Here is a 25,589-nt window from a genome sequence, read left to right on the forward strand (position 1 = left end):
CTGGTATAGCTCTTCCCCTCGCGCCTCGACGTACGTCGTAACGTATATACGCTGGTCAAACAAATAAGCAGCATATATATATATAATAATAAAAATCCAAGTACTTAAATCAGACGATATTGCGGAGAATGATGTTACCAACGCTTCGTTAACCCACCGAGCAACGCCTATCTTATGCCCGTTTTCTCCAACGTTAATCTGAGTTTAAACTCGGTTCATCCTATCTCGAAACTATATATGAAAAAAATTGAACTGAGTTTGAACCGCGTCGGAGAAAACGGCCATTATTCATTGAATGGAGAAAAAACGAGGGAAATTGATCTCTGTCAACGTCGTCAACTCGGCCGAACAATTTTCGATTTCTGATTGGTGTAAATAATTTCGAGCTCTAGCAGCTTGTTCGGTGATTATTGGATCAAAATCGACGAATCGGCTAATGGCTGTTTTCTCCGACGCGGTTCAAACTCGCAATATTTTTCATAGTTTATATTTGAGATAGGATTAAACTCAGATTAACGTTGTAGAAAACGGGCATGACTTGACAAAAATGTATTCGTAATATCCTGCGAATCAAAAATCCTCAAAATTATTATAAAAGATAAAACGATCAACAAAAAACCAGTACAATGTGAGTTTCATGCTTTATAAATTTGTTATATGCTTTCTCAGAACCAGTTTTCACTCCTAGTAAATCCTACTTAACAGTTTTAGCTATGGGTATAAGTCCTTGAACTATTGAACAAATTATCTCAGAATGTGAAAAAACCAGTGTCATATTGTAATTTCATATGTAACAACAGATTATTATTTTGTCGTGTGTTTTTATATTGACATATATTTAAAATGCATGTAATTTATAGTACAAACATTACTTGAACCATCCTAATATTGAAGTATTATTAAATTTGATATAATGCGAATTATAAGTCCTGAAAACATTTCATGTCATTTCTGAACAGATTATTCTCAGGCGTATCCTATAACCTGAGTATTCTTTAAATACCATAAATGTCTAATGTATAATGTATAATGACTAAATATATAAATAATAAATATAAAAATATAATAATAAATGGTAATAAATAAATAATGTATACATCTATAATGACTTAATCCAATTGTTTTTTTATTTTCAATGCAAACAGATATGCGAGTAGAATGAATTTCAACCATATTGGATACAGGAGAAGGTAACTGTTTTGAACTCAAGGGATCCAAGAAAACTGATGTCTTTATAATGGAAACTTTTAGTGGGGATGTTTTTGAAAAATGATCCTAATCAAAGTACTTGTAAGCTTTTAGAGAAACTATTTTCTACTCTATCAATAACTTGTACTGATCTATTATTTATTCCATCTTGATTAAGGATTACGCTTGAACCAAATTTTTCTAATTCAGCAGAATAATAGGACCTCATTGTCAGCTTAATCGTTATTCATCCGGTGAGCCTATTCCTGAAGGTAATATTCCCAATCTTACAACTGCCATGTGAGGGACAATTATTTGTAACGCTGGATTAACCCCAGAAATCAAGGTGAAGCATCAACAAATGAAAATTCTTCTGCAATTCTATAGAAACTCATGGATAATTTATTCTTTGTGCACAGGAAAAAATTCAGAAAAGAGTGAAATACACGGGTGGCACATTTATGAAACAACTGAAGGCCTGTGCCACTCATTTAATAAGCGATTCTGTCATGTCACAAAGTACGAGGTAATGGAAAATAATGACAACCTATCGTATTTGATCAATAACCTCATGTCCAGTCCTCACATACTCGCAGTACTCAAAGTCAATATCGGAAGACAGCCTATATTATCTTTGAATAAAGTAAATTTTGATGGTGGTGGGGGTAATATTGACATGTAATTTTCTTGAATTATCATCTGTTGACATATTCTTCAGCACGCGTGCTAGGTGAATATCAAAATTTGTTCGATGAAAAAATGAATTCTGTATGTTTTTACGTATATTTGTATTTCGTTTAAAAGTCCAATTTATATTTATCATCTATCAATATTGTAAAATTTGAGCTTCATTCCATTTTTTTTCGTTGATGTTATTTTTCTACAAATGCGCAAAATATGATAGCATAAATATTATATATTAAAAGAAAAAAGTCGACAATCGATTGTGATATAAATAAAGGAATGATTTAATGAGTCGTTTACAAATTTTTTTATCGCTACACACACGTAATGACATTGATTACTTATTATATAAATAAACCACGGAGTATTTCGAGTTTTCGTACCGCGATGAATTCATTTACTCGAGAAAATACCATTATATTTATATATAAATCTCCACCTCGCTAGGAGAGTCTAGAACCAAAAACTCGAAAACTAAATGTATGATTCATATAAAAAAAAGACGAAACCAAATGAGTATATGATGTACCATTGTTGTTTAAAACATAAGAATTACGGGAGCCAGGACGTAGAATCTTACATGACATTAGTTTTTTATTCTTCCACGAAAAATTTAAAATTCAGCTTCATCAACTTTCAAACCTTTCGTCGATCCGTTTGCTGTTTTTGTTGGTGACAACGACAACGAACGATTGTGAGCGTCAATGCCGAGTATCATTTTCAATAATTTTAATATGCTCTTCTTGTCGGTGTTCTCATTTTCTGTAATGAAAAAAAAAAAAAAAAAACACTTTAGATAAAATCATAATTATTCAATAGGACAAATGTGGGGAGGAAAACCGACCTTCGTTTCCAGTTATTTTACGCTCGAGATTTAATTTTTCTTGAGCAATCTCATACATGCCCTCTTCGATCGTGTCCTCACCCAATAATCTAATAATCTTTACTGGACTGCAAAAAGTGCAAAATTAATCAGGGATGAAAAAATTATAATGGGAAAAGAGAAAATTTCCAAGGTCATGGAGGAACCCAATGAAATCATATATCATTATTTTTAACGCTTTTGTTACGTTTTTATAACTTACTTTTTCTGACCGACTCTATGACAACGATCTTCCGCTTGTTTGTCGTTGTACGGATTGAAATCTATGTCGTGAATAATCACAGTATCGGACGCGGTTAAGTTAATGCCTAAACCTCCTGCTCTCGTTGATAATAGAAAAATGAATATCGTTGAGTCGTTCGTAAATTCGTCTATCAGGGGTTGTCTCTCGGTTACCGGCGTTTGGCCATCTAACCTATATACATAGATTCAATCAATTTTTTCAAACAATAATATAAAATCATAAGAAATTCATAATTTTATTATTGGACTGGCTCTTTCTATGAAAAATAATATACTGAATCAATGTGAATAATTCACATTACGCTCAGGTGTTCATTTGTATTGGACTAAACTGACATAATAATTGAAAAAAAAAAATGCAAATTACAAATTACATTCCAGTATAAGGAAATATTTATGATGGATTCAAACAGCAAACTTAGTTCAGTGAATGAATAAACAAAACATGGAATTGTTTTTGAACTCGCCTCAAGAATTTGTGGCCTCTTATTGCCATATATTCTTCGAGTATGTCGAGTACCATTGTGAATTGACTAAATATTAAAACCCTGTGACCTTCTTCCTTCATCGTTGGCAACAGTTCGTCAAGTTTGTTCAATTTTCCTGATTGCGGTATCAATTCTTGTGGTAAACCATGTCCCGCCAAGCTTTTATGATTGCGTGACAATTGATTAATCTGATAATCCGACATCCATATCATATCCTCGAAAATATATTGGGCATTAGTCTGCTTGTAAGTATGATCCTTGGCCAATTTTTTCGACATTATTTCCAGTTTATCTTCATTATAATAGTTCCTAATAAGCAATGGATGATTAGCCAATTTCCTCAGTTGCATCATCATTCCGATGCCATTGACCTCGCTGTTCTGATCCGCTTCTTCCGAAAATTCGGACACTAAATTTTTGTACATTTCTCTTTGTTTTTTCATCAGACTACATTTTATTACTTTTTCCGTTTTCAACGGCAAATCACTGAGCACTTCGGACTTCAAACGTCGCAGCACGAAAGGGCGCATTATTTGTTTCGCGTTTTTAACTTGTTCTTGCTCGAACAATGGTTGATTTTTCTTGTCTAATGCTTGGATTTTCTGAAATGTAGGGTTTCATCATCATTTTAAAGATTTTCTCATAAAAATGTTTTTTTTATCCACATAAATCATTTTTTTTGTGAATCACTTACATTATTTTTGGCAAAAAGACTTTTCAGGTCAGCTTGCTTTCCGGCGAACAACGATGGCATCACAAAAATAAGAAGTGACATAAGTTCTAATAAATTATTTTGCAAAGGAGTTCCGGTCAGGAGAAGTCTATGCTTTGCCTAAAATTAACAAAAAAAAAAAATTACAATTCAGAAAGTCTTCGATACGAATTATAGTCGTAAAGTTTTTTTTTTTTGAAAAATCATGTACGTTAATCCTGAAGAGATTCTCGTATCTGATGGTACCCATATTTTTGAGCATGTGTGCTTCGTCAAAAACGACGTAATGAATTGGCATCACGCGAAATAAGCGACGCTCCTCAGGCGTGCTGCTCACAAGATTGTACGTCGTGAGAATAATATCGACATCGTCAAGTTCACCTGCTCGCCAACCCATTCTCATGTCCTTACGCTCATCCTGAGAGCCATAATATTGTACAACGTTCAATCCTGGCGACCAGCGCTGGAGTTCGTTTCTCCAATTTTCTGTAATTGATTCATTTCGATTGATTATTACATTAATTTAATGTTATAAATTCATTTTCTTAGTTTCATCTTATACCGTTTAAAAAGAATTCCTCAAAAAACTGATGGAACGATTAAAACTTTCAAAGATAACGCGTGCACAGCTTCGGTTATCAAGAATAATACTAATTGATCATGTAGAATAGAAATTCACCAACCCATAGTAGAGCTGGGAACAACGATAAGATGGGGACCATCATTTTCACTGACAAGCCCAGCTTCTCTCAAGTATGTTAGAAAAGCGATAACCTGCACGGTTTTTCCAAGACCCATTTCGTCAGCGAGAATGCCGTTGACGTTTTGTGAGTGCATGACAGCAAGCCAGTTGAGTCCGACCATTTGGTAAGTAGCGAGTTTTAAACCATCAGAAATACCGGTCGGCTGTTCGGTGATGGTCGAAGCACCGGCGGCGACTGCTTTTTCCATATTCGCAGACAATTTCAAGCACTTTTTCATCAGTGTCTCGACAACATGTCGCATTGACAGTAACGTTTGCGCTGAATTCAACAATTCCGTGTCAAGGTATTTGTTGTTTTGAAATTTGTACACCAAGTCTCGCCAGCCTTTGAATGGTCGGGCATCTATTATTGCGGTTGCTTTCTTTTTTGAACAATGCGTCATCAACAAGAGCTCCATTAACAATGCATTTTGCATGAATTCCAGAACTCCTTTTTTCTCAGCTGTCAACTCATCTGATATTTCAACATCGGAATCATCATTGCTGAAATAATAATAATTGTGACAAAAAAATTCATCGAGTTTCTGATAGAATCGCAGCAGTTGATGGAACATTTTCTTCTGAGATAACGATTTTATCCACATATAAGCAGAATTGATAACAAAGACGCTTGCTTATTATTCCTGCTGAAACCCTGTTGAAGCAGTTTGACTAGAAATAAATTGTTGTAAACCCAGAGCTAAAATCATAGCCAAACACATTTCATTCTTTGGAAGATATCAAATTTTCATTCATAATAATTCCATTTTTTACAAAACAAAATAAAGTATTTTGTGATAAATATGTGAACCCAGTGTTTTTTGGTATTTTTTGCCGACGCATTCACCAAAGTGAGATTACAGCGGATTAGAACCACTATCTTGACAACAATGCTGGAATTGGTTGCGTAACAGCTGAAAAGGATGCAAACCTGTCAAAAACTTTGTGTCCATAATGCTCATCGTCAGAATCAATGTCAACCTCTTCATCCTGATGAGTCTTTCTCCGTTTTTTGTTGCTTGTTTTGGCAGTAGGTTTGAGAGTTCGTTTTCTATTGTTTTGGAGGGATTTCTCTGCTTCCTCTGAATTCCAATCAGCATTACTTAGAGCTTCTTGAATACGCTGCAGATTGAATTTATATTGAGAGAAATGTTCGGTACATGGTTTGACAAATTTTTTGCGTTAAATTTATGGTCTTACTATTGCATCTATGTCTGGAAAACGATGCACCAGGTACTTGAGTTTGTTTTCCTTGTCTTTTGTTTCGTCAGACTCTGAATCTGATGCTTTGAGTCTTGGAGAATTTTCCACTTCGCTTTCACTGTCCTCAATCCGTTGAACGATTTTGCGCCGCGTTTGAAACTCAGGCAAAGTCAAATTACTGTCGTCATCAGCTTTCGGAAAAAAAAGTTAAACTTTTTGTACGACTTATACCCATTTATCAGGACGAAAATTTCCCGCCAAAACCAAAAAAAAATCCAAAAAAGTAAAAATATATATATATATATTGACTGTAAAGTAAAATTAACTCTTACACATGATCAATTTTTTGGAGGCTGTTTTGAGGAATCGAAATTTACGAAGATCGTTGAGAAGTCTTGAACTACCTGTGTCCGTTTTAATTGTACGCTTATCGGACATAGCGGAGCATCAAGCGACGTTACAAAGACCCTCGTTCCGAACCATTTTTCTTATTAATTTACTCTCCAACCAACCGTTCTTTTTATTCTCTCGTTTATACCAGTTCGCAGGAAATATTATCGTTACCCCTGTCAGGTGTTACGAATAAATGATTTTATTGCTTAAATTTCGAAAGTAACCGAGAAAGGATAAAAGAGAATATAAAACCATGTATGTATAGTGAACGATTGAAAGAAGACTGTGCGCCAAAGGATTTCCGGTACGCGCCGCCGGGATCTCCATTAAAACTGCGACGAGAGTTGAGGTTTTTCTGAATACTCGTTTTATATACTCTTATATATATATATATATATATATATATATATATATATATGTAATGTACACAACATAAAAAAAAATTTCTCGAAGAATGTATTTTCTACTGAGGGACAAATAGAATTTGGCAAATCTATCGAAACGCGCTTGATCTCCGTGAACCTGGCCGACTGGGTTTTAGATATTTTCCTTTATTGTTTTTAAGTATTATGTGAATCGTTTGTCGTCGGGATTTTGTCGGTGATTGCAATTGTCGAATCGGATCGAATAATTGACGCATGTTGAAAATTGGAAATTACGTTATAAAAGGAAAACCAAGAACAGAAATCCGTGTGAAGTTAGCCGGCTTGTTCTCAATTTTGAAATATCATGGAATAACTTTCAAATGCCTATAATCGGAGTATAACCATTTGTCGGTCACGAATTTTTCGTTTGAAAGGTTTGTCCGACGTTGTTCGTTCGTTTAAAGCACGTTTAAAGAAATATGAACAAATATAAAGTCTTATATTGGGTCAAACATTAGAAGAGTAAACGGCGAAGTGCGATGAAACAAAACAAAATACAGTTCAAATTAAATGTATACCGAAAATTGAAAAGCTCGAAATGAAAAAAGTTACTCTTGTTTTTCGTATTTTTTTGGTCCATTTTTCATAATCCAGCCGTCAAATGCAGACGCCAAAACACGCAAAACAGTGTATACATACTAATTTCCCTAACGGATTGTATACGAATATACGATCAGGCTTTCGGTCCTTTCGGTCGTAAGTATATTTCTTCAGCATTGGTAGTATGCTGAAAATCTGCTACGATTGCCATCACGCCAATTTTTTTGTGGTTTGTAGACAGGAAAAACAAAAATATTTGAAATTTTCAGCTTTCTAAAAAGGATCTCCCTCGATCAATGAAAATTTTTTAAAAATTTATTTTTGTCGAAAAATACGTGAAAATTAACGTGGACCGTTAAGGAAGTCGTTTTATTAGAAAGTATGTGCAAAAACCGAAATTTTATTTCATATGACATTTTTTAAATGTAATTATTAGTTTTCAACACACAGAGAATCGAAAAAAAATGGAAAAACAAAAAATGTGAGTAAAATTGAGCAGTTAAAAATTTGAAGTTATTTGTATATAGATGTTTTTGACACTTCAAACGACATAGCAAAAATTTGTGAAGGCATTTTGAGATTATAAAAGATTGGGATGGTCCACTTGATATGGAATTTAATACCCCATATATAGAGTCGACAAAGAATAATGTAAAAATATAAGTTGCATCTGTTCACTTTTCTATAATTTTTGTTTGCGATCATAAGTTGCATCTGTTCACTTTTCTATAATTTTTGTTTGCGATCATATATGGGATAAACTTCCGAAAAGCGGAAACCGAATTTTGAGCTGAAATTTTGCATACTGCTTCTTTATAACAATATAAGACTTCCCCTAAAAGGATTTTTGGCGACTAGCAATATTTATTGAGAAATTGAATTTTTAAGTTGCTATTTTAGCCCGAGCAAGTATATCTATATATCGCTTATCTCGCTCGGCCGGTATCCTCACTTCGCTATAGTGCCTAGGCTACATGGATGGCAAACGTTGCGCTCCTTGGCTGGGCTACTCCGGGGATTTTTTCCTTAAAATTCCGTCTCCCCGGCGCTTTTTTTTTTTATTTTTTAAATTTGAACAAAGAAAAAAGAAAATTCTTGAAAAGTAAATGGGTGGGTCTCCCTGGCGCTTCGCGCCGGGGAGACGGAATTTTAAGGAAAAAATCCCCGGAGTAGCCCAGCCAAGGAGCGCAACGTTTGCCATCCATGTAGCCTAGGCACTATAGCGAAGTGAGGATACCGACCGAGCGAGATAAGCGATATAGATATATACTTGCTCGGGCTAAAATAGCAACTTAAAAATTCAATTTCTCAATAAATATTGCTAGTCGCCAAAAATCCTTTTAGGGGAAGTCTTATATTGTTATAAAGAAGCAGTATGCAAAATTTCAGCTCAAAATTCAGTTTCCGCTTTTCGGAAGTACAGTCCTTTATTTTGTTCACAAATTCATAATTTATATTGATTGAAAATTTAATCATCGGATAACAACTATGGACGCTATAGTTATAATTTTTTTAATAACTCAATTAATAGAAACATTTTTTTCGTGGGAATTTTAGAAGAGATAACAAGGATTAAAAAACACGTATACCAATTTGACTTGAGAGTTGTGACTCTAACCTAAAAAAGAAGAAGAAGAAAGACAAGAGAGCGTCTCGTGGTCTCGAGTTTCGAAACACCGAAACACGTGTGCACTGTGCAGCACTTGATTGTGACAGGCGCTCGTGTTTGTTGTTGCAGGTTGCAGGTAGTAATGAATCGAATAATTTAATTTTACGGAGTTAACCTAAAAATCGCGCGTTAATTAAAATAAATAAAGAATAATTTGTAACAATGAATAAACGAAAGCTCGAGATGGAAGTTTCGGAAAAAGAGACACGGCGTATTTTGGCAAGATTTAAGTCCGACACGGGGGAAATTTTGCCAGGAGGCCTTTTAGACTTACCACTTGACATAAATGTCGAGAAACTGCAACTTATTTGCAATGCTCTTCTCCAAGATGAGGACCCGGTGCCGCTAGCATTTTTTGTTAATGACGTCGAGGTTACCGATACTCTGCAACAAAATTTAGATAAAACTTTAAGGATCAGTGAAGATGTTGTGGATATCGTTTATCAACCTCAGGCTGTTTTTAAAGTTAGAGCTGTTACCAGATGTACTGGTTCGATAGAAGGTAAGAATAACAAGTGCGAGCATTTTTGTCTTATATATTGTTTCTCAATCTTATTCAATTTCATATTTTCAATGGAACACAATAATGTATCAAAAAATTTTTCATTCCAGGTCACAAAGAAGCTGTAATTTCAGTAGCTTTCTCACCGGACGGTTGTCATGTAGCAAGCGGTTCGGGAGACACTACGCTTAGATTTTGGGATATCCATACCCAAACACCTTTATTTACATGCGAGGGACACAAACATTGGGTTCTGTATATTGCATGGTCACCGTGCGGCACAAAAATCGTATCGGCATGCAAAAATGGCACAATTTTAATGTGGGACCCTCAAACTGGGAAACAAATCGGCAAGTCTATGCTTGGACACAAAATGTGGGTAACAGCACTTTGTTGGGAACCTTATCATCGAAACCCTGAATGCCGTCAACTTGTTAGCTCCTCTAAAGACTGCGATTTGAGAATTTGGGATACTAAATTGGGACAAACTGTTAGAGTTCTTGCCGGACACACCAAAAGTGTGACCTGTGTCAGATGGGGTGGGAGAGGACTCATATATTCGGGTTCACAGGACAGATCCATCAGAGTCTGGAGAGCCGAGGACGTAAGGTTTTTTTATTTTGGCTTTTAATATTCATGTTTCAGTTTTGAAGATATGCACATTTCGATTGAAGCAAATGATTTTGTTTGGAATAAACAATTGAGAAATAATTTTTTTTTAATTCACTGTCTTTCCGAATAAATTTTGTTCAATTATTCGTTTCCAAACATTTGAACTTGAGTGGTAACGTTTGAATTTTCTCGAATGTTCATAGGGGATTCTCTGCAGGGTTTTGGAAGGTCATGCTCATTGGGTAAATACACTTGCTCTGAATGTCGATTATGTTCTGAGAACCGGGCCTTATCAGATTGGCGAAAATCCGAATGTATCTGCTGCTGAGCTTCTCAATCAGGCACAAAAACGTTATGACAACGTTGGTGAAGAAATTTTGGTCTCAGGTTCTGATGACTTCACGCTGTTTTTATGGAAACCCGAAAAAGAAAAAAGACCAATAGGCAAGCAAAGCAATTTTCTGTCAAAAAAAAGGCGTACATTGAAAAATAAGTTTTCCAATAAGAAAACCCATCCAAGCGAGCATTTCGACAGATTTCTTAGATTGTTTTTATTCACGTATCATGTTATCTTTTTTGTTTTAGCACGAATGACCGGACATCAACAACTAGTCAACGACGTAAAATTTTCACCTGACGGACGCTTAATAGCTTCGGCATCTTTTGACAAATCTATCAAACTGTGGGAAGCTTCGACAGGACGCTATGTCACTTCTTTGAGAGGACACGTTCAGGCTGTTTATTCCGTCGCGTGGAGTGCCGATTCACGGTTGCTTGTAAGCGGAAGTGCTGATTCCACACTTAAAGGTATTTTTGATAAATATTTTTAACTCAACAATAATTTCGGACCAATACATTCAAATCTTGGAAACATTTTTGGAGAAATATTCAGGACTGCAGCATTTATTAGTTGTAACGGTCGGTAAAAATCCGGTTACACTGTTTATTTCGAGTTGCTTGATATTTGGAATAAAATATGAGTTATATGCTACTCTCCTTGTGTCAGCGAACAAGGTCTTGTAACTTTTATTTTTCTCGAAATATCAAGAATATCTGAGTAAACAGTTTCAGTATTTTTCAGCTATCTCTCTCGCTTTCACGCAATTGATAGGTCACCTTGAGTGTTGTGCGATGAATCGTATATTTGAATTGAACTAACTGATTTGTATCTAATTATTTCTTTGAATTATTATTCTTACAGTTTGGAGTATGAAAACGAAAAAACTAGCCCAAGACTTACCTGGTCATGCAGACGAAGTTTACGCCGTTGATTGGTCGCCAGATGGGCAGCGGGTCGTTTCTGGCGGAAAAGACAAAGTGCTCAAGTTGTGGCAAAATTAAAAGTTTTATGCTCCAACCAAGACCATTGTCGATCATTTGTAAAATTTGAAACTCTAGTTTTTTCATGCTTATAGAAATATATGAATCAAATTATTGGTAAGGTGTCAATTTTATTTGTCTCTTCAATAGAAACATCATTCATTCGAAATATTAAAACAATACAAGAACAATTTTTAAAAAAACTTACGGTTCCGACTACGCTTTATGAGAAATAAGTCTTCAATTTTTTAATTAATAATCAAATCACATTTTTTATATTTATTTGGAAATGAAGTGAGAAGGACGAGTCGATGAAGCAGATATTTTTTCCTATCTTACCGTAGTGAACAATATAAATTCCTATAGCTTCGTGGTTGTGATAGTCGGATTATTTTTTGCAGTTGAATAAAATGCTGACAAGTAGAAGGCTGAGGCGTGCATAATTTTTGAAACGTAACTTACGTCTTTACGTATGTGATTCGCGGAGGGAGGCTAAGGCGGAGGAGTTGGGGAGATTGTTTGACATCTGCCAGGATACTGAAACTAACCTCGTCCCATATATTAATGTATTTAACCCTTTTTATAACGATTAAGTAGCTGTTTTCAGCAGCCTAAAATGGTAAACAAATTAAGTGCACATTGCCACGAACGATTTCATAAATTTTCAAAGTACAAGAAAACAAAATATTTTTGTTCGAAAACCTTTTAGAACTTTGAATCTTTTTAGGTTAGCGTTCTGTTTCCTTCCATTCGAATTTCAATTTGCTTTATTTCAAGATGAGATAATTTATAGAAAAAAAACATCTAGAAAAACAAAATTCTTTTATTCATTCATTTCGTCTGTTGCTAAAAACAGTTAGTTTAAATATTTCAATTTGTAATTTTACAGAGCCTTTATTCGGTCACTCAAACGAAACACTTCCAGTTTTATACTTTCGGTTTTGAAAAAATTCGTTGACAATCCAATGCTGTGTAGAAATGTTCTCTCCCAAAAATCGGAATTCTCAAACAAATTTAATCTGTGGAGTAGAAAAATTGATTTCTATTGGAATTTTTTTAAGGACGATGATGCGGCAGCTCTGCAGAGATTGGAGCATCTAATGACAGAATTCTTTTCAAGCGGTGCGACCAACGAACGAATACGAACGATCGAACAGAGTCTCCATGAGTTTACCTCTCAGAATACTTCATGGAAGCCGTGTCTACATTTTTTATCATCCACAAACAATCATTATGTCAGTATGTTTGCACTCTCCACACTGGAGGTAAGAAACAAATCAATATTGAATTAACTCAGTGAAAGTCATTAACTAAGTAATAATTGGAATATGAACTATCTATCTTTGTAATTAATCCTAGAAGAACATATTTCGGTCTAAGAAATCCAGAGTAAAATATATCGGAGAAAAAAATCCTTTTTATTTCGGACAGCTTTGTCATTTGTTAAAATATATTGATTTCACAAAAGTGAAACTTGTGTGTTATTAAAAACTATGATTCAAATAGACATAATTGTTTTGAAACGCTCACTTTTTGCTGAATAAGAATTCACAGACCCAGTTCTTTTTAAGTGGGCAGCCAAAAATATATATAAATGCCAATGGGAGTAATAAGCAAGTTAATTTGTATTTGGAAGGATATTTTATTGTCACTTCCAAAGATATTCGTTTTTTTATGAACGCTCAAAATAGATAAACGATTCTTCAGATTTAGGGAATATACGATTTCATTTATTTGTGTAATTTTGATTAAATGAATGGAAACTTAATATAATTATAAATATTCATACAGACGACCATTGGAAGGCGATGGCCGATTCTGCCCTGGGAAGCCAGAGCCCTTATAAGATCAACTCTATACACTCTGTCTTTGGAGCACAGGGTTGCGCCGTTTGTAAGAAACAAAGTTGTGAAGCTTGTTGTTGACATCGCCAAACATGACTGGCCTCATTTCTATCCAGATTTTTTTCCCAATATATTACAGGTATTAATTCCATTTTATTACTCAATCAAGTAGAACAAGAGCTTTTCAAGACTATTACAAATGCTTATAATAATCACATATATGGAGGAGAATTGCTGTAACAGGGGTCAAAAATTAGCAAATTATGAACAATTCTTTTCCAACGTATTTTCTTTAGTTATTGTTTCCAGCTTTTCTCATTTATGCTTACTACGCGTTTCAGCTGCATGGAGAATTTTTCAAAATTCCTCTGCTGCTTTAGAATACTATCTAACTTTGGTATTCTGATTGGAGGTTACTGATTTTAATTTCAGTGTTTTATTATTTTACTATCCCACACTGCAGAATATCAATTTTATAAGTAAATTTATCGCATCTGAATCTGATAATTAATTAATTGCATAGTTGAAATAATACTTTTTTACGGAATAGGAACAAAAGAGCACTTTTCGTTGTAAAATTGATATTTTTTACAGTTATTGAATCACAAACACACGCGTCTTTTGGGTCTTGTTTATTTAAAAACGGCCTCCGAGGAACTGGCAACGCCCAGAGAAGATCTGCCAATACAAAGAAAGACTGAATTACTGAGATTGCTGAGCGCCCAAGCTTCCGTTACGATGGACACTTTGACTGGTAAATTTATCCCAAAAAATATCAATGAAATACTTGACATGAGTGGTCGTAATGTAAAATAGGAAAAATTGCTCTCAGGACTTTTGAACGAGACAACAAAAGGACAAAATCGTTCAGGAACTGCAACGCCTCCTCCGTCGCCTACCAGTGGGCAAAGTTTACCACCCGTTAGGCCGGTACTCGATGTCGAGGGTCTGGCCACTGGAAGCAATGAGGTTTGCATTGCAATCCTCGAAGTTTTGGCCCATCTATTCAGCTGGATCGTTCCCACCGATCTAATTTCTGAAAATCTCCTTAATGCCATATTTGCTTGTGCCAAATATCACGACTCGATGGTAAAATGAATTTACTTCTTTCGATACAGTGAACATTATATTCGGAAAAACTGATTAAAGAAATGAGGCTGATCATTCGCTATTTCAAAGTTATTACAAAATATTTGCAGCCATTATTTTATAGGTCTTCGAAATAATAATTAGTCCTTTTTATTGCTAAATAATCATTTTTTTCGTGGCTTTTCAGAATAGTAGACAAATAGAAATGGCAGTCAAAGCGATGTCAACGGTAAATGAATTACTATATAGGCCATGCTCGCCAAATATCACGGATAGGCTACTTCTGCAAATATTTGAGAATGGAGTTGGACTTTTTCAATTGATGGAACGTTTGGATTCGATAGACGAAAGGTAATCTCAATCGACACAAAAAAATTCTATACAGTTGAAACATAATTTATTAAATTTTCATTCGTATAACTCAGAATGTGCGGGAGCGAGTTTTGACTAAACTTTCGAATTTTTGTGGTCTGCATTTGTGGATTTCCTGTTTTCTCGTGGGGATTTTTTTCTTTACCCCGGCTAAGAATACTTTACTAGATTTAAGCATTCTATTCATAGAAAATCAACGAAACGATAATGAATATTTTTACCACAATTCCAGTTATATGGAGAAAACGACGGAATTTTTGCAATTATTCGTGACGAATCATCTCAAGAGAGTAGAATCATGCTCAAAATTCCCAGTTAACACGTTTCTCGAGGTTCTTTATCATCACACGTTTCAACAATGTTCGACGATCAGTGGTTATCTGCGGTGCCTCGAAGTTTGGACAGTTCTATTAGAGAGTACACAATCGCGATACGGTGAAGTTGCACTCGCGCTTGGTGAACGTATTTTTCAAAAAATAAGTTTCAAACTTGACGCGCGCACGCTCAAGACCTTAGACACGGAAATTTTGGACGAGAACGTATGGAATATTCAATTGAATCCTTGAATTTGATGAAATTTAAAATCTGCAAATAATTTCACGACAATATTACAATCAAACGTATTTATATTGTGTTTTTATTTTAGGAAGAAACTGAATGGCAACATTTTTTACGATGTAACATCGAATGTTTGGCAAAAATAGCAGACATAGCACCAATCCCGATATTCACATTGCTCTACCGTTCTTGGCGACAGGATTTAACGATTTACGGTGAATTAGGTGGGGCAGTTTCGAACGGACAAGTGATTTTATTGAATGACAATGAAGCTTCGAATGTTCATGCTCATCTTCGGGACCTCGCATCAACGACTCAAGCACTTGCGAGGCTTTATACTTTATTTATTGGCAAGTAAAATAAAAGAAAAACTATACATTCTACTCCTGATGCGATTCGTTTAAATGAGAAAAAATTTAACAGGTGACGAAGAAGAATCGAATCAGTCGCTCGGTGGAGAATTAGTTATACAGACCCTGGACGCGTGCGATTTCGCTCGAGACAATCAGTTGTATCGAGCAGCCCTTCAACCAGCCGCGATTGTTCTCGATCTTATCGAAGTGTAAGTGTCGCATCGAGATTTGAGTATATGCTTGGACTTGCACAATATTTCTATATTTTTTCTGTATATTTCAATCAATCAATATATCTTCTCAATAGAAAAAGTTTCATTCGATCTACTTACTTTTGAGATGGATAAAATGTTAATAACTTTTTTAATTTATTAAATTTCGAAAATGAAGCCATTTTCGAATCGTTACCGGTAGAAAAAGGAATCGATATAAAAATTTCTTCGAGTTGCAGCAATGGGGGGAAAAAAGGAGAAAAAAAAATCCGTTTATGATTTAATCAATGAATTCAAGGAAACATTTAATTTTTCACATTTTTCAGACACTCTCAACTTTTGGCATCTTTACAAGCTTGGTGTCATTGGATCGCGAAAAGGCCGGAGAAAATGAAGGAAAATCTTTGTCACCGTTGTGTCGAGTGTTGCATGTGGGCATTGACTTGTTCAAGAAGTTGTGAAGTACCACCTTCGAATTTGATACACTCGGCTGCGCATTTGTTGCAGAGCGTCACCGCAATTTTGCGTCCCAATTTGTGGGATCAAACAACTTTTAGGGACCTTCTTTGCGTCGGAAGTTATCCTTGCTCCAAGCCTGACACGGTGAAAGTATTAAGAAGAGCTTTGGTTAATGGCATTGTTTTGGCTTCGGGAGATGCTGCTGTACGACAGCGATTAATGGGTTTGTAAAGTACTTGAATGAATTAACGAGAATATCAAAAGCTGAATTTAAACATTACTAATGGAACAAATGAACTTGTTTGATTCGTAATTCAGTCGTTACTATAGGAAATTCTTTGTTTAATTGTTTCCATTGCCATCTGTCATATCGTTAAATCAAGTCAGGATAAAAAAGTACTTAATTATTTGTCGATAAATTGCTCCAAAAGCTTCGAGCACTGAGACCTTTTTTCACTCAAGGGCGTCACAATCAAACCGCTATTCAATGGTACTAAACGCAATTATTTCAAGAATAAACAAGAATGTACATTTGAAGAGAGAACTTTTCTTTCTGCAGGAACAATGGTAATGGCTCTGTCGGAGCCGCTGGGTCATCACGGACAAACAATTCCATCAGAGTCTACAGTGAGCTCGGCAATAGTACCGATAACACAAATGCTTGAAGATTGTTGCTCGTCCTCGAGTACAATAAAGAAAATGCTTCACTCGTGTCTTGAAGCGACGGTGAATCGGGTGTTGGAACTTTTACCGCATCTGATACGTTCGCAATCGACGTGCGAGAATCTCATGAGTTTTCTTCACGCAACGTTTCTTGTTCTCCAGCAGCAATTGGGCCCGGAATTTACCCAAAATGCAGTACAAGGAATGCTGTTAATTTATACTCGGGAAAATATAACCGCAGGACCGGCGCTCGATCAGTTGCTCGAAATTTTGATCCTCGTTGTTTCCGCACCGAGCAGCGCTTTCAAAGCTTTCGTTCCTTCTGTTACCAGCCTCTGTTTAGGGCAAGTTTGGCCCGCTATTGGCAACGATCTGTCATCGCATCCTGACACCACTCTCGTCCTTTTACGACTTTTTCACAGGTATGAACGATCCTCTTGAAATATAAAAGATATAAAAATAAAGTTGTTACTTTCCAATTAAATAATTGAGCGAGCAATTGATTACAGTATTTTGATGCACCGATGGCAATACTTTTACAACGCCTCGGTATTACGAACTTTCGGTCATCCAGACGGTGACGAACCGGTCGAGCACAAGGAAGAATTGGTTGCGATACTTGAGGCTTTTGGACAGGCTCTTCTTCAACCAGACGTCAACATATTCCGTCAGAGTCTTCAGTCTCTCGAGCAATTGAACTCGCGATGGCGGCTATACCAACGATCGGTTTTCAAAAGTCATCTTCTCGAGCGTTTTCTTATGGCCCTCTTCACCGTTCTTTTTCAACGGTAATTCAACCAGAACAGATAACATTTGAATAACGAACGAATATTATGATAAATCATTTTTAAAAAACTGAAATATTTTTTGGCAGCTGAATATTTCTGATTCGAGTATCAAATCAGTTGAAAAGATTTACGAAAAATAAGATAAATCTAGAGTCGCGGTAGCGACTCGGAGATAAGCACATTTATGAAAGCGAGTTCGCTGCCAAAGACTCTTTACAGAAGCCATCGCGTTTCCAATTGTTTTGAAAATTTTCCATATTTTGGCACGGGCTTTTCCCATTTAAACATTTTTCCAGGTCTCACAATTTACTGGCGGACGAGATAGCCGTTGCGATTCACAGTCTTGCGTCAGTAAACATAGCATCGTTTTTCGGTAATTTTCTACCGAACTTTTTGACGAGTTGCGAAGGTCTCGACGATGGGCAGCGCGTGACTTTGCTTGAAAATTTTGACAAATCTACGGTGAATATTTACATTGATTTTATCAATGTCAAGACATTTTTTACTTTTCAATGTCCCTCTAAAAAATCTTTGCATTCATTTTGTTGAACCGTTGTGTTTTATTTTGTCTTCCAGGACCAACCAACTTTAACGAGATCCGTGCTGCGTCTAGTTTCCGATCTGCGTTGTTATCAAATGTGCCGAACTTAAATTTTCGAACGATGATCAATAATTCGAATGATTAATCATTCGGGGTTTGGATAATCGTTTTCTCATTGCCCAAATTGTCAGGGATTATTGGTTGAAAATTGCGTTGTCGTTCAAAACGCACTGCCGGTTGAGAAAAATGACATTCGAAGTGACATCAATAAATGTGTTCACGACTCAAAAAATCATTGTTACGAATAAAAGTTTTTTTTTTATTCTTGAAATATAATTTATCGGAAATGCATCTCTTTTTTATCGAGAAAGATAGATTTTTTTTATATTGAAGAAATGATAATTGATTTTTTTTTTTTATTTTGCGCGTGTTTTTTGATTTCGAAAACACGAGTGGAGAGTATTTTTGTTCGCCGTCGAAAAAAAAAAAATAAACGAGAACGTGTTTGTGAAAACGAATAAATTTGGTCTCTACAGATGAGTTTCCAATTTTTTGAGTGTCTCCTCCATTAGTTATTTTATTGTTTATTTGCTTTCCCTTTGAAAGTTAAATTTGTGTTCTTTTCTTTTCAGTGAAGCAATAATTGCTCTGGCTTTTCGATAAATCTCTTCTCGGCGAGTGCTGATAATTCATCCCATCTTATACTGATAAATACTCCAAACACAAGCATAGAAAGAGAGAGTGGGAGAGGGGTCGAGATTTGATAAGCTACAATCTTATTCTCGGTTCATTCTCTTCACTTGGTTCAACGAGCCAAGAGATTTTTCAACGAGTATAATTAGACGATTCTTCAGTGATATTCCACGATGTCTCGACAATTGTTCAAAAATGTCATATGTAAAACGAATTTTCAGTTGACAAGAAATTTGGTCAACGATTCAAAATACAGTTTTCTCAAACAGTTGGGTATCACAGAAGAAAACTTGGGATTTTATGATGGGAAATGGGGAGGCTCGGGCAAGGTAAATTTTAATTAATCGTTACTCGTGGAAACTACTCCCAATCTCAGTTTAGAGGAGAAAAATAAATATTATGCTTTATTAGTTTAGAAAATCGTGCAGTGACAATTATTTTCTCGAGTGTCATATTTCTCAGGTTTCACTGATTACTCGCATTTCAATCAACATATCTCTATTTCAATTACTTCTTCAAAATACTCATTAAATCTTAACGAATTACAAGATGATCGAGTCGATTTCACCGGCCACTGGAAAGGTGATAGCAAAAGTTCGAGAATCAAGCACAAATGAGGCGAGCAATGCCATAAGCGAAGCACGAAAAGCATGGCCGGAATGGGCATCGATTCCAGCACCAGCAAGAGGTGAAATTGTTCGCCAGATCGGTGACGAGCTCAGGAAAAATCTGAAACCTTTGGGTCTTCTGGTTTCGCTCGAAATGGGTAAATATGTAACCGAAAATTAACGTTCTCAAACCCAACGATGACAATTTTCATAGGTAAATAATTAACCATTTTTTTCTTTCGTCGCATTAAACTTTGTTGCGGTATGAAAATATAATCGCGTTTATCTCGATGCGGTGAAATTTTTGTATCAACGAACGTGTCTCATTTCTGTATCTACTTCTCTGCTGCATCAGTATTCTTATTGTTTCAGGTAAAATACTGCCAGAAGGAATTGGCGAAGTTCAAGAATATATCGATATTTGCGATTACGCTGTTGGCTTGTCGAGAATGTTGCCGGGAAGTGTATATCCCTCGGAAAGGAAAAATCACGCCCTCATCGAAAAATGGAATCCACTCGGAGTCATTGGCGTTATCTCCGCATTCAATTTCCCCGTTGCGGTCGGTCCCATTTTTCATCAACGCTTTAAGCATCTTCCGTTATTGCATCCATATTTTCATTGAAGAAAATGACTATCTTCTCAGGTCTACGGTTGGAACAGTGCAATAGCAATGGTTTGCGGGGATGCTGTAGTATGGAAAGCCTCGCCTACGACTCCCCTCGTCTCGGTTGCAACGACTAAAATCATTGCTAATGTTCTCGAACGGAACGGCATTTCGGGTTCGATAGCTTCTTTGGTTACCGGTGGAGCGGACGTCGGCGAGACTTTGGTCAAAGATAAACGGTAACTTCGTAATTGCAGAGGATTTGCCTGGAAAGTCGTGATTTTTTTTTTTCACCTTCTCGTTTATTTCTTAATTATAAATTTTTGCCAAAAAATGTAAAAAAGTAAATGATTTTGTTTTTATTATAGTCTCCCGCTCATTTCGTTCACGGGAAGTACGAAAGTGGGTAAGCAAGTCGCCCTTAAAGTTCAGGAGCGTTTCGGAAAGTCCCTACTCGAGCTCGGAGGAAATAACGCACTGATAGGTAGTTCGTGACTTTTTTTCCCAAATAAATTGTTTATTAGTGGAAATAATAGGAAAAGTTTGTCCTGTGTTGCAGTCGCGGCTGACGCCGATCTTGAAATGGCGGTCAGAGCAGCTGTGTTTTCGTGCGTTGGCACAGCTGGACAAAGATGCACCACGACCAGACGTTTGATCCTTGACAAAAAAATCAAGGAAGATTTTCTGAGAAGATTGAAAAAAGCCTTTAAAAGTATTGTCGAAAGGATTGGTGACCCTTTGGACGAATCTACGTTGTATGGGCCGTTGCACAATCAGCAAGCGGTCGACAGTTATGCGGTAATATATTTTTTCAATGAATTTGTCTTTGAAAAATCCTGGTGATTTTTTGAGTATATTTTCGAAACCAAAAATCGAATTTTGAAAAAAGTCATTTTTACCTTTTAAATATTTATATTTCGTCCTGAAAACATTGGGTTTCAATAGATGAAATCACTGCTGTACTTTTGGACTATTGGATACGTTCTTCCGAGCACAATTTTTCGAATAATTTAAAACTATTGAATAAAACTTGATTCGAAATATGGGGGATTTCGAAGATAAATACTTATCGTTAAATTTTTAAGCACCCCAATTGAAACGCAACCATTTGTTACAACAATTCATTAATCGAATGAATCGAATTTTACTTTAATTCGAAGATTATCTATAAAATCTCTTTTCGAGGTTGAATAGAGGAAGCAATTTGTTCCTATCGAAGCAAATAAAAAATTGCAAAGATACCAAAAAGCAAATGGATCTTAACTTTTCAGTATGCTATCGACAAGAATTGACAAAGAATTTTTTCGCTTAAGGTAACTCCTGTATTGCATGCTAGTCAAATGAATGCTAAATTTTCAAAACGCTTTTAGACCAAGTTTAACGTACCGATTAAATGTATTGTTAGTGGATTTGTATTACAGCATATCTTATTAAGATGTAAAAATATTAAAAACCGCTAGTTTTGCAAAACCATCAACTGATAAATGCAAATGTCCACGCTGACACATTTCACTGGTATTTTTCAAAGAATTATCTGCCATTTTTCATCGATTTTATTGCAACAAGTCTCATTTTGTTCGTCAACTGGTCCTTTATTAATCCACCACGTAGTTGTTTTTTTTTAACTTGATCGTTTCACTGTTATTGCAGCTAATTGTTCATTAAGTGAAAAAACTTTTTCATTCATAACTTCTGAAGGAATGAGTTTAAAGGAAAATCTACGTGGTGAATTCGTAGAGGATCAGTTGAGGAACAAAATGAAATTTGGTGGAATAAAATCGGTTAAAAAATACAGATGATTCTTTGAAAAATACCTGTGAAAATGTGTCATCATGTAAATATGCATCTATCAGTTGATAGTTTTGCAAAACTATCATTTTCAATATTGTCTACTAACAATAAGTCTAATCGATACGTTGAACTTGGTCTAAAAGCGTTTTGAAAATTTAGCACTCATTTGACTAGCATGCAGTACAGGAGTTACCTTAAAACTATTTAAATTTTTTTTTTTTCATTACATTTGATGACAGTTGACAGTTAAAAAAGCCGTGGCGAGCGGCGGTGTTCTCGAGTTCGGTGGCAACGTGATAGATCGGCCAGGATTTTATGTCGAGCCAACAATAATAACAGATTTACCAATGACTGCGGACGTCGTACAAAAAGAAACGTTCGCACCAATTGTTTACGTTCTCGAGTGCAATTCCATCGAGGAAGCAATAGCTATGAACAACGGAGTTGAACAAGGGCTCAGTAGCTCTTTGTTTACCAAAAACTTGTCCAACGTCTTTCAGGTAAAATAAGCTCGAGTATCTGATCCGTTTTTCGTTCGGGTTGACAGAATAATTACTGTTTTGAATTACAGTGGATCGGACCACACGGATCGGACTGCGGTATTGTGAACGTAAACATAGGAACGAGCGGTGCAGAAATCGGTGGAGCATTCGGTGGCGAAAAATCGACGGGTGGTGGTCGGGAGAGTGGAAGCGACGCATGGAAAAGTTACATGCGACGAGCGACGGTGACGATAAATCACGGGGACGAATTACCACTCGCGCAGGGTATAAAATTTGAGTAAATTAAAAGCTCGTTAACGTCAATTTTAATATTTACAGATACATATTTATAAAGGATTGATTCATAACTCGAATCTTATAAGATCGACTTTTATATCGACCGAGGATTTCTTATGAAATTTGTAACTCTGTGGCAAATCGTAACGGAGCTCGGCTATTACTTTCCCTTTCATTCCCAATTGTTGTCCCTTCTTTAACACGTAATCGCGAGTACTCGTCTTGTGAAGCGAATAAATCGTCCTCGTTGCGAGTCTTGATGCAATTTCTAAAAATTTCATGTCTATGCCCGCATTTCGCTTCGTACCGAATGGTGGATTCATTATCACCGTCTCGAAAGCACCCTCGAATCTTCCTGCAAGTATTGTTTAATTAGTTAATTAACCAATTACAATATAAATACTCGGAAAGTTACGATTATTTGTTGAAGGTCATTCTAAGGCACGATAAAGTATTAATATCAATCTATTTGTGAGTGAGAAATAGAATGCCGAACACCAACATAAGCCGCGCAATTTTTATTTATGTATTGCAACGTGAAAAAAATATAATAACAATAAATAAAAAATCTCCCCTGATTCTCAGAGAGAAAAAAGCAAAAAAATAACATGCGTTCGCCAGACTTAAGCAAGAAGTGCTTAAGAACCTTGATCATTGCTCGATAAGAGGAAAAAAGTTTTGAAAAAAGTTAGTACCTGGTAAATATTGGAGAACATCGCACTGAATGGCATCAACATCTAATTCCATGTCACAGGCGTTTCTATTGAAAATATCAACAGCATCCCGATCAATTTCAAAGCCAAGAACATAAACTGCATTCAACATCTTAGCTCCAAGGGAAAGAACGCCGCAACCTGAGCCAAGATCAGCAACAGAGCGATCTTCAATATCATCAAATTGCGATTGTGCAGTGTACAAAATATGGGCAGCAATGTGTGCGCTTGTGGGATATTGTTCCAGCAATATTTTTGGCTTTTCAAAGCCTTCTAACTGCTGAAGATATTGTTCCAATTCTTTCATTCGCATGCACGCCATTATTGCTTATTAGTATCACTTTTGCCAGTGGTCATTTGCCGTCGAAGCGCGGCAAAACTGGGAGAATCAAATTCCCAAAAGAAGAATCCTGCGTTACGAAATAACCAGCTGATGCAGCATGCGCGTTGTGCAGCGCAGCCCGTTGCGAAGCACTTATGGCAGCGACTCCATCCGCCGTTACCGGTGGCACTAAACTCGTTGCCGATGTTGCTGATGGTGCGGCTAATGGCGTTCCCAAGGATGGCGCTGCGCCCTGCTTCAGGAGCATTTGCTTCTTCAGCTGCAGTTCTTCCAATATTTTGCGATTCTGGAGTTCTGTTTTTATCAATTTTTGCAATTTAATTTTAAATTGTAAATACTGTTTTCTGAATAATATCAATTAAAAACTAGAACTCATTTTCTTTTTACAAAACATTTGAAAAAATATATTCATAGCGACATCTTGTTTGGCTATTTGAAAATTTTCAATCCCACCTTTTTATTGATTATAACATATTCAATGATAATAACGATTTCTGATTCCAATATCGTATGATAAATTATTTAATTGCCGCATGATCAATGTTTTCAAATTGAGATTCAAGTTTTCTAAAATGTTTCTCTGTAATCCTAAATCTTTCGACGTTCTCTAGGCATCAGAGTTGAGGAAATTTTTAACATATCTCAATTCCTTATTAGCAAGCATATTATTATCAGCTTGTTTCTCTTGTAAAAATATACAAAAATTCTGTTAGCTTCCAAGGTTTCTACAATAAATTCTGATACTTTGCAGAGTATTTTGAAGGTACTTAAAAAGAAATGCCGAGTCCTTAGAGACAAATTTTTAGACATTTTTTTAATTGCTTACATCTACGAATATCATTACGAAATTAAAAATCATTTTTCATTATATCACATGTGCTCTTGGAAATTTCTAATCACATTTGTCGGTTCATCATAGTTTACCAAACGAAGCCAATTGATAAAACTTACCTCTTGAATTCGGTTGAGGAAAAGCCATCAAATATCCTTTGTTTATTCGAAATACCGTATATAATAATTACTTGTAAAAAGTCAAGTTAAAGATGATCAAAACATCGGTGTTTTTGTGTAAAAAAAAAAAACAATATATTATCTGCGTTTTTTACGAAAAATCCAGATTCCGTTTTTTTTTAAAAGCGGAAACCCCTGGACTAATATCATTACACGTATAAGAGCAGATACTACGATAAAGAAAAAAAAGAGAGGTTATGTATTTTCTTTAAATTATTCCCTTTGAATTTCCTGATGTCTAGTTCTCTTTTTCTCTAGTGTAATATGTAATAATGAAGTATAGTTACATTCAACAATTCGGTGGATCATCATTCAAATTTTATGTTTTTTTTTATTGATCTGAATTATTTCGAACAATTTTTCACTGGATGCGAAATTGATTTGAGTATTGTTATTCATTTTTATTTAATATCATTGCGAAATATGTGAAAAGTTTCTGGCGAATTAAAATCCAAATGAACAACGAACAACAAAACGTTTTTTCCCCCCAAATACCAGCGCAAATCCCTAGTTCGGAATAATAACAATATTGTGGAAACGCGAAATACGCATGCGTGATAAAA

General features: G+C 35.7%; 6 protein-coding genes and 1 long non-coding RNA gene across 12 annotated transcripts; 4 read left to right on the forward strand and 3 right to left on the reverse strand.

The window, feature by feature from the left end:
* Positions 1 to 195: 195 nt before the first annotated feature.
* LOC122409322 (uncharacterized) lies at positions 196 to 2,163 on the forward strand. 3 transcript variants are annotated; one of them, XR_006260653.1, is made up of 5 exons: positions 196 to 371; positions 525 to 628; positions 1,146 to 1,290; positions 1,399 to 1,534; positions 1,608 to 2,163. It is a non-coding gene; the product is annotated as an uncharacterized lncRNA (long non-coding RNA). The 3 variants fall into 3 exon arrangements; XR_006260651.1 differs by having other exon boundaries at positions 204 to 628; XR_006260652.1 differs by having other exon boundaries at positions 205 to 628; positions 1,146 to 1,190.
* Etl1 (SWI/SNF-related, matrix-associated actin-dependent regulator of chromatin, subfamily a, containing DEAD/H box 1) lies at positions 2,133 to 6,918 on the reverse strand. 2 transcript variants are annotated; one of them, XM_043416794.1, is made up of 11 exons: positions 6,789 to 6,918; positions 6,476 to 6,709; positions 6,141 to 6,334; positions 5,872 to 6,062; positions 4,882 to 5,444; positions 4,410 to 4,684; positions 4,181 to 4,318; positions 3,466 to 4,088; positions 2,958 to 3,170; positions 2,717 to 2,823; positions 2,133 to 2,634 (listed from the first exon to the last, which is right to left on the reverse strand). In XM_043416794.1, exons 2-11 carry the CDS (start codon positions 6,579 to 6,581, stop codon positions 2,486 to 2,488), a joined length of 2,559 nt encoding a protein of 852 aa, XP_043272729.1. In that variant the 5' UTR covers positions 6,582 to 6,709; positions 6,789 to 6,918; the 3' UTR covers positions 2,133 to 2,485. The 2 variants fall into 2 exon arrangements, with proteins under 2 accessions (XP_043272729.1, XP_043272728.1); XM_043416793.1 differs by having other exon boundaries at positions 6,476 to 6,882.
* A 2,035-nt stretch (positions 6,919 to 8,953) lies between these two features.
* On the forward strand, positions 8,954 to 11,725 carry Nle (notchless). Of its 2 annotated transcripts, XM_043417232.1 has the most exons (6): positions 8,954 to 9,246; positions 9,348 to 9,672; positions 9,783 to 10,276; positions 10,488 to 10,728; positions 10,870 to 11,091; positions 11,486 to 11,725. In XM_043417232.1, the coding sequence occupies exons 2-6, from the start codon at positions 9,354 to 9,356 to the stop codon at positions 11,623 to 11,625; spliced, it is 1,416 nt and encodes a 471-aa protein (XP_043273167.1). In that variant the 5' UTR covers positions 8,954 to 9,246; positions 9,348 to 9,353; the 3' UTR covers positions 11,626 to 11,725. The 2 variants fall into 2 exon arrangements, with proteins under 2 accessions (XP_043273167.1, XP_043273166.1); XM_043417231.1 differs by having other exon boundaries at positions 8,955 to 9,672.
* Positions 11,726 to 12,068: 343 nt separating this feature from the next.
* On the forward strand, positions 12,069 to 19,018 carry ebo (ellipsoid body open). Its single transcript, XM_043418031.1, has 14 exons — positions 12,069 to 12,223; positions 12,666 to 12,869; positions 13,396 to 13,587; positions 14,043 to 14,202; positions 14,281 to 14,537; positions 14,725 to 14,888; positions 15,142 to 15,448; positions 15,556 to 15,817; positions 15,891 to 16,029; positions 16,359 to 16,714; positions 17,051 to 17,576; positions 17,664 to 17,942; positions 18,239 to 18,404; positions 18,519 to 19,018. Exons 1-14 carry the CDS (start codon positions 12,221 to 12,223, stop codon positions 18,591 to 18,593), a joined length of 3,090 nt encoding a protein of 1,029 aa, XP_043273966.1. The 5' UTR covers positions 12,069 to 12,220; the 3' UTR covers positions 18,594 to 19,018.
* A 127-nt stretch (positions 19,019 to 19,145) lies between these two features.
* Positions 19,146 to 23,144, forward strand: Aldh7A1 (aldehyde dehydrogenase 7 family member A1). The gene is made up of 8 exons (XM_043418034.1): positions 19,146 to 19,505; positions 19,726 to 19,942; positions 20,157 to 20,344; positions 20,429 to 20,628; positions 20,758 to 20,873; positions 20,949 to 21,187; positions 22,420 to 22,680; positions 22,752 to 23,144. Exons 1-8 carry the CDS (start codon positions 19,350 to 19,352, stop codon positions 22,962 to 22,964), a joined length of 1,590 nt encoding a protein of 529 aa, XP_043273969.1. The 5' UTR covers positions 19,146 to 19,349; the 3' UTR covers positions 22,965 to 23,144.
* Positions 22,966 to 23,994, reverse strand: Mettl5 (Methyltransferase like 5). Its single transcript, XM_043418037.1, has 2 exons — positions 23,655 to 23,994; positions 22,966 to 23,314 (listed from the first exon to the last, which is right to left on the reverse strand). The coding sequence occupies exons 1-2, from the start codon at positions 23,992 to 23,994 to the stop codon at positions 23,025 to 23,027; spliced, it is 630 nt and encodes a 209-aa protein (XP_043273972.1). The 3' UTR covers positions 22,966 to 23,024.
* A 31-nt stretch (positions 23,995 to 24,025) lies between these two features.
* LOC122410053 (SOSS complex subunit C homolog) lies at positions 24,026 to 25,550 on the reverse strand. 2 transcript variants are annotated; one of them, XM_043418040.1, is made up of 3 exons: positions 25,314 to 25,550; positions 24,967 to 25,002; positions 24,026 to 24,309 (listed from the first exon to the last, which is right to left on the reverse strand). In XM_043418040.1, exons 2-3 carry the CDS (start codon positions 24,992 to 24,994, stop codon positions 24,026 to 24,028), a joined length of 312 nt encoding a protein of 103 aa, XP_043273975.1. In that variant the 5' UTR covers positions 24,995 to 25,002; positions 25,314 to 25,550. The 2 variants fall into 2 exon arrangements, with proteins under 2 accessions (XP_043273975.1, XP_043273973.1); XM_043418038.1 differs by lacking the exon at positions 25,314 to 25,550 and having other exon boundaries at positions 24,967 to 25,304.
* Between the last annotated feature and the right edge of the window lie 39 nt (positions 25,551 to 25,589).

Source organism: Venturia canescens, chromosome 4, assembly GCF_019457755.1.
Source record: "Venturia canescens isolate UGA chromosome 4, ASM1945775v1, whole genome shotgun sequence".
Taxonomy (NCBI): Eukaryota; Metazoa; Arthropoda; class Insecta; order Hymenoptera; family Ichneumonidae; genus Venturia; species Venturia canescens.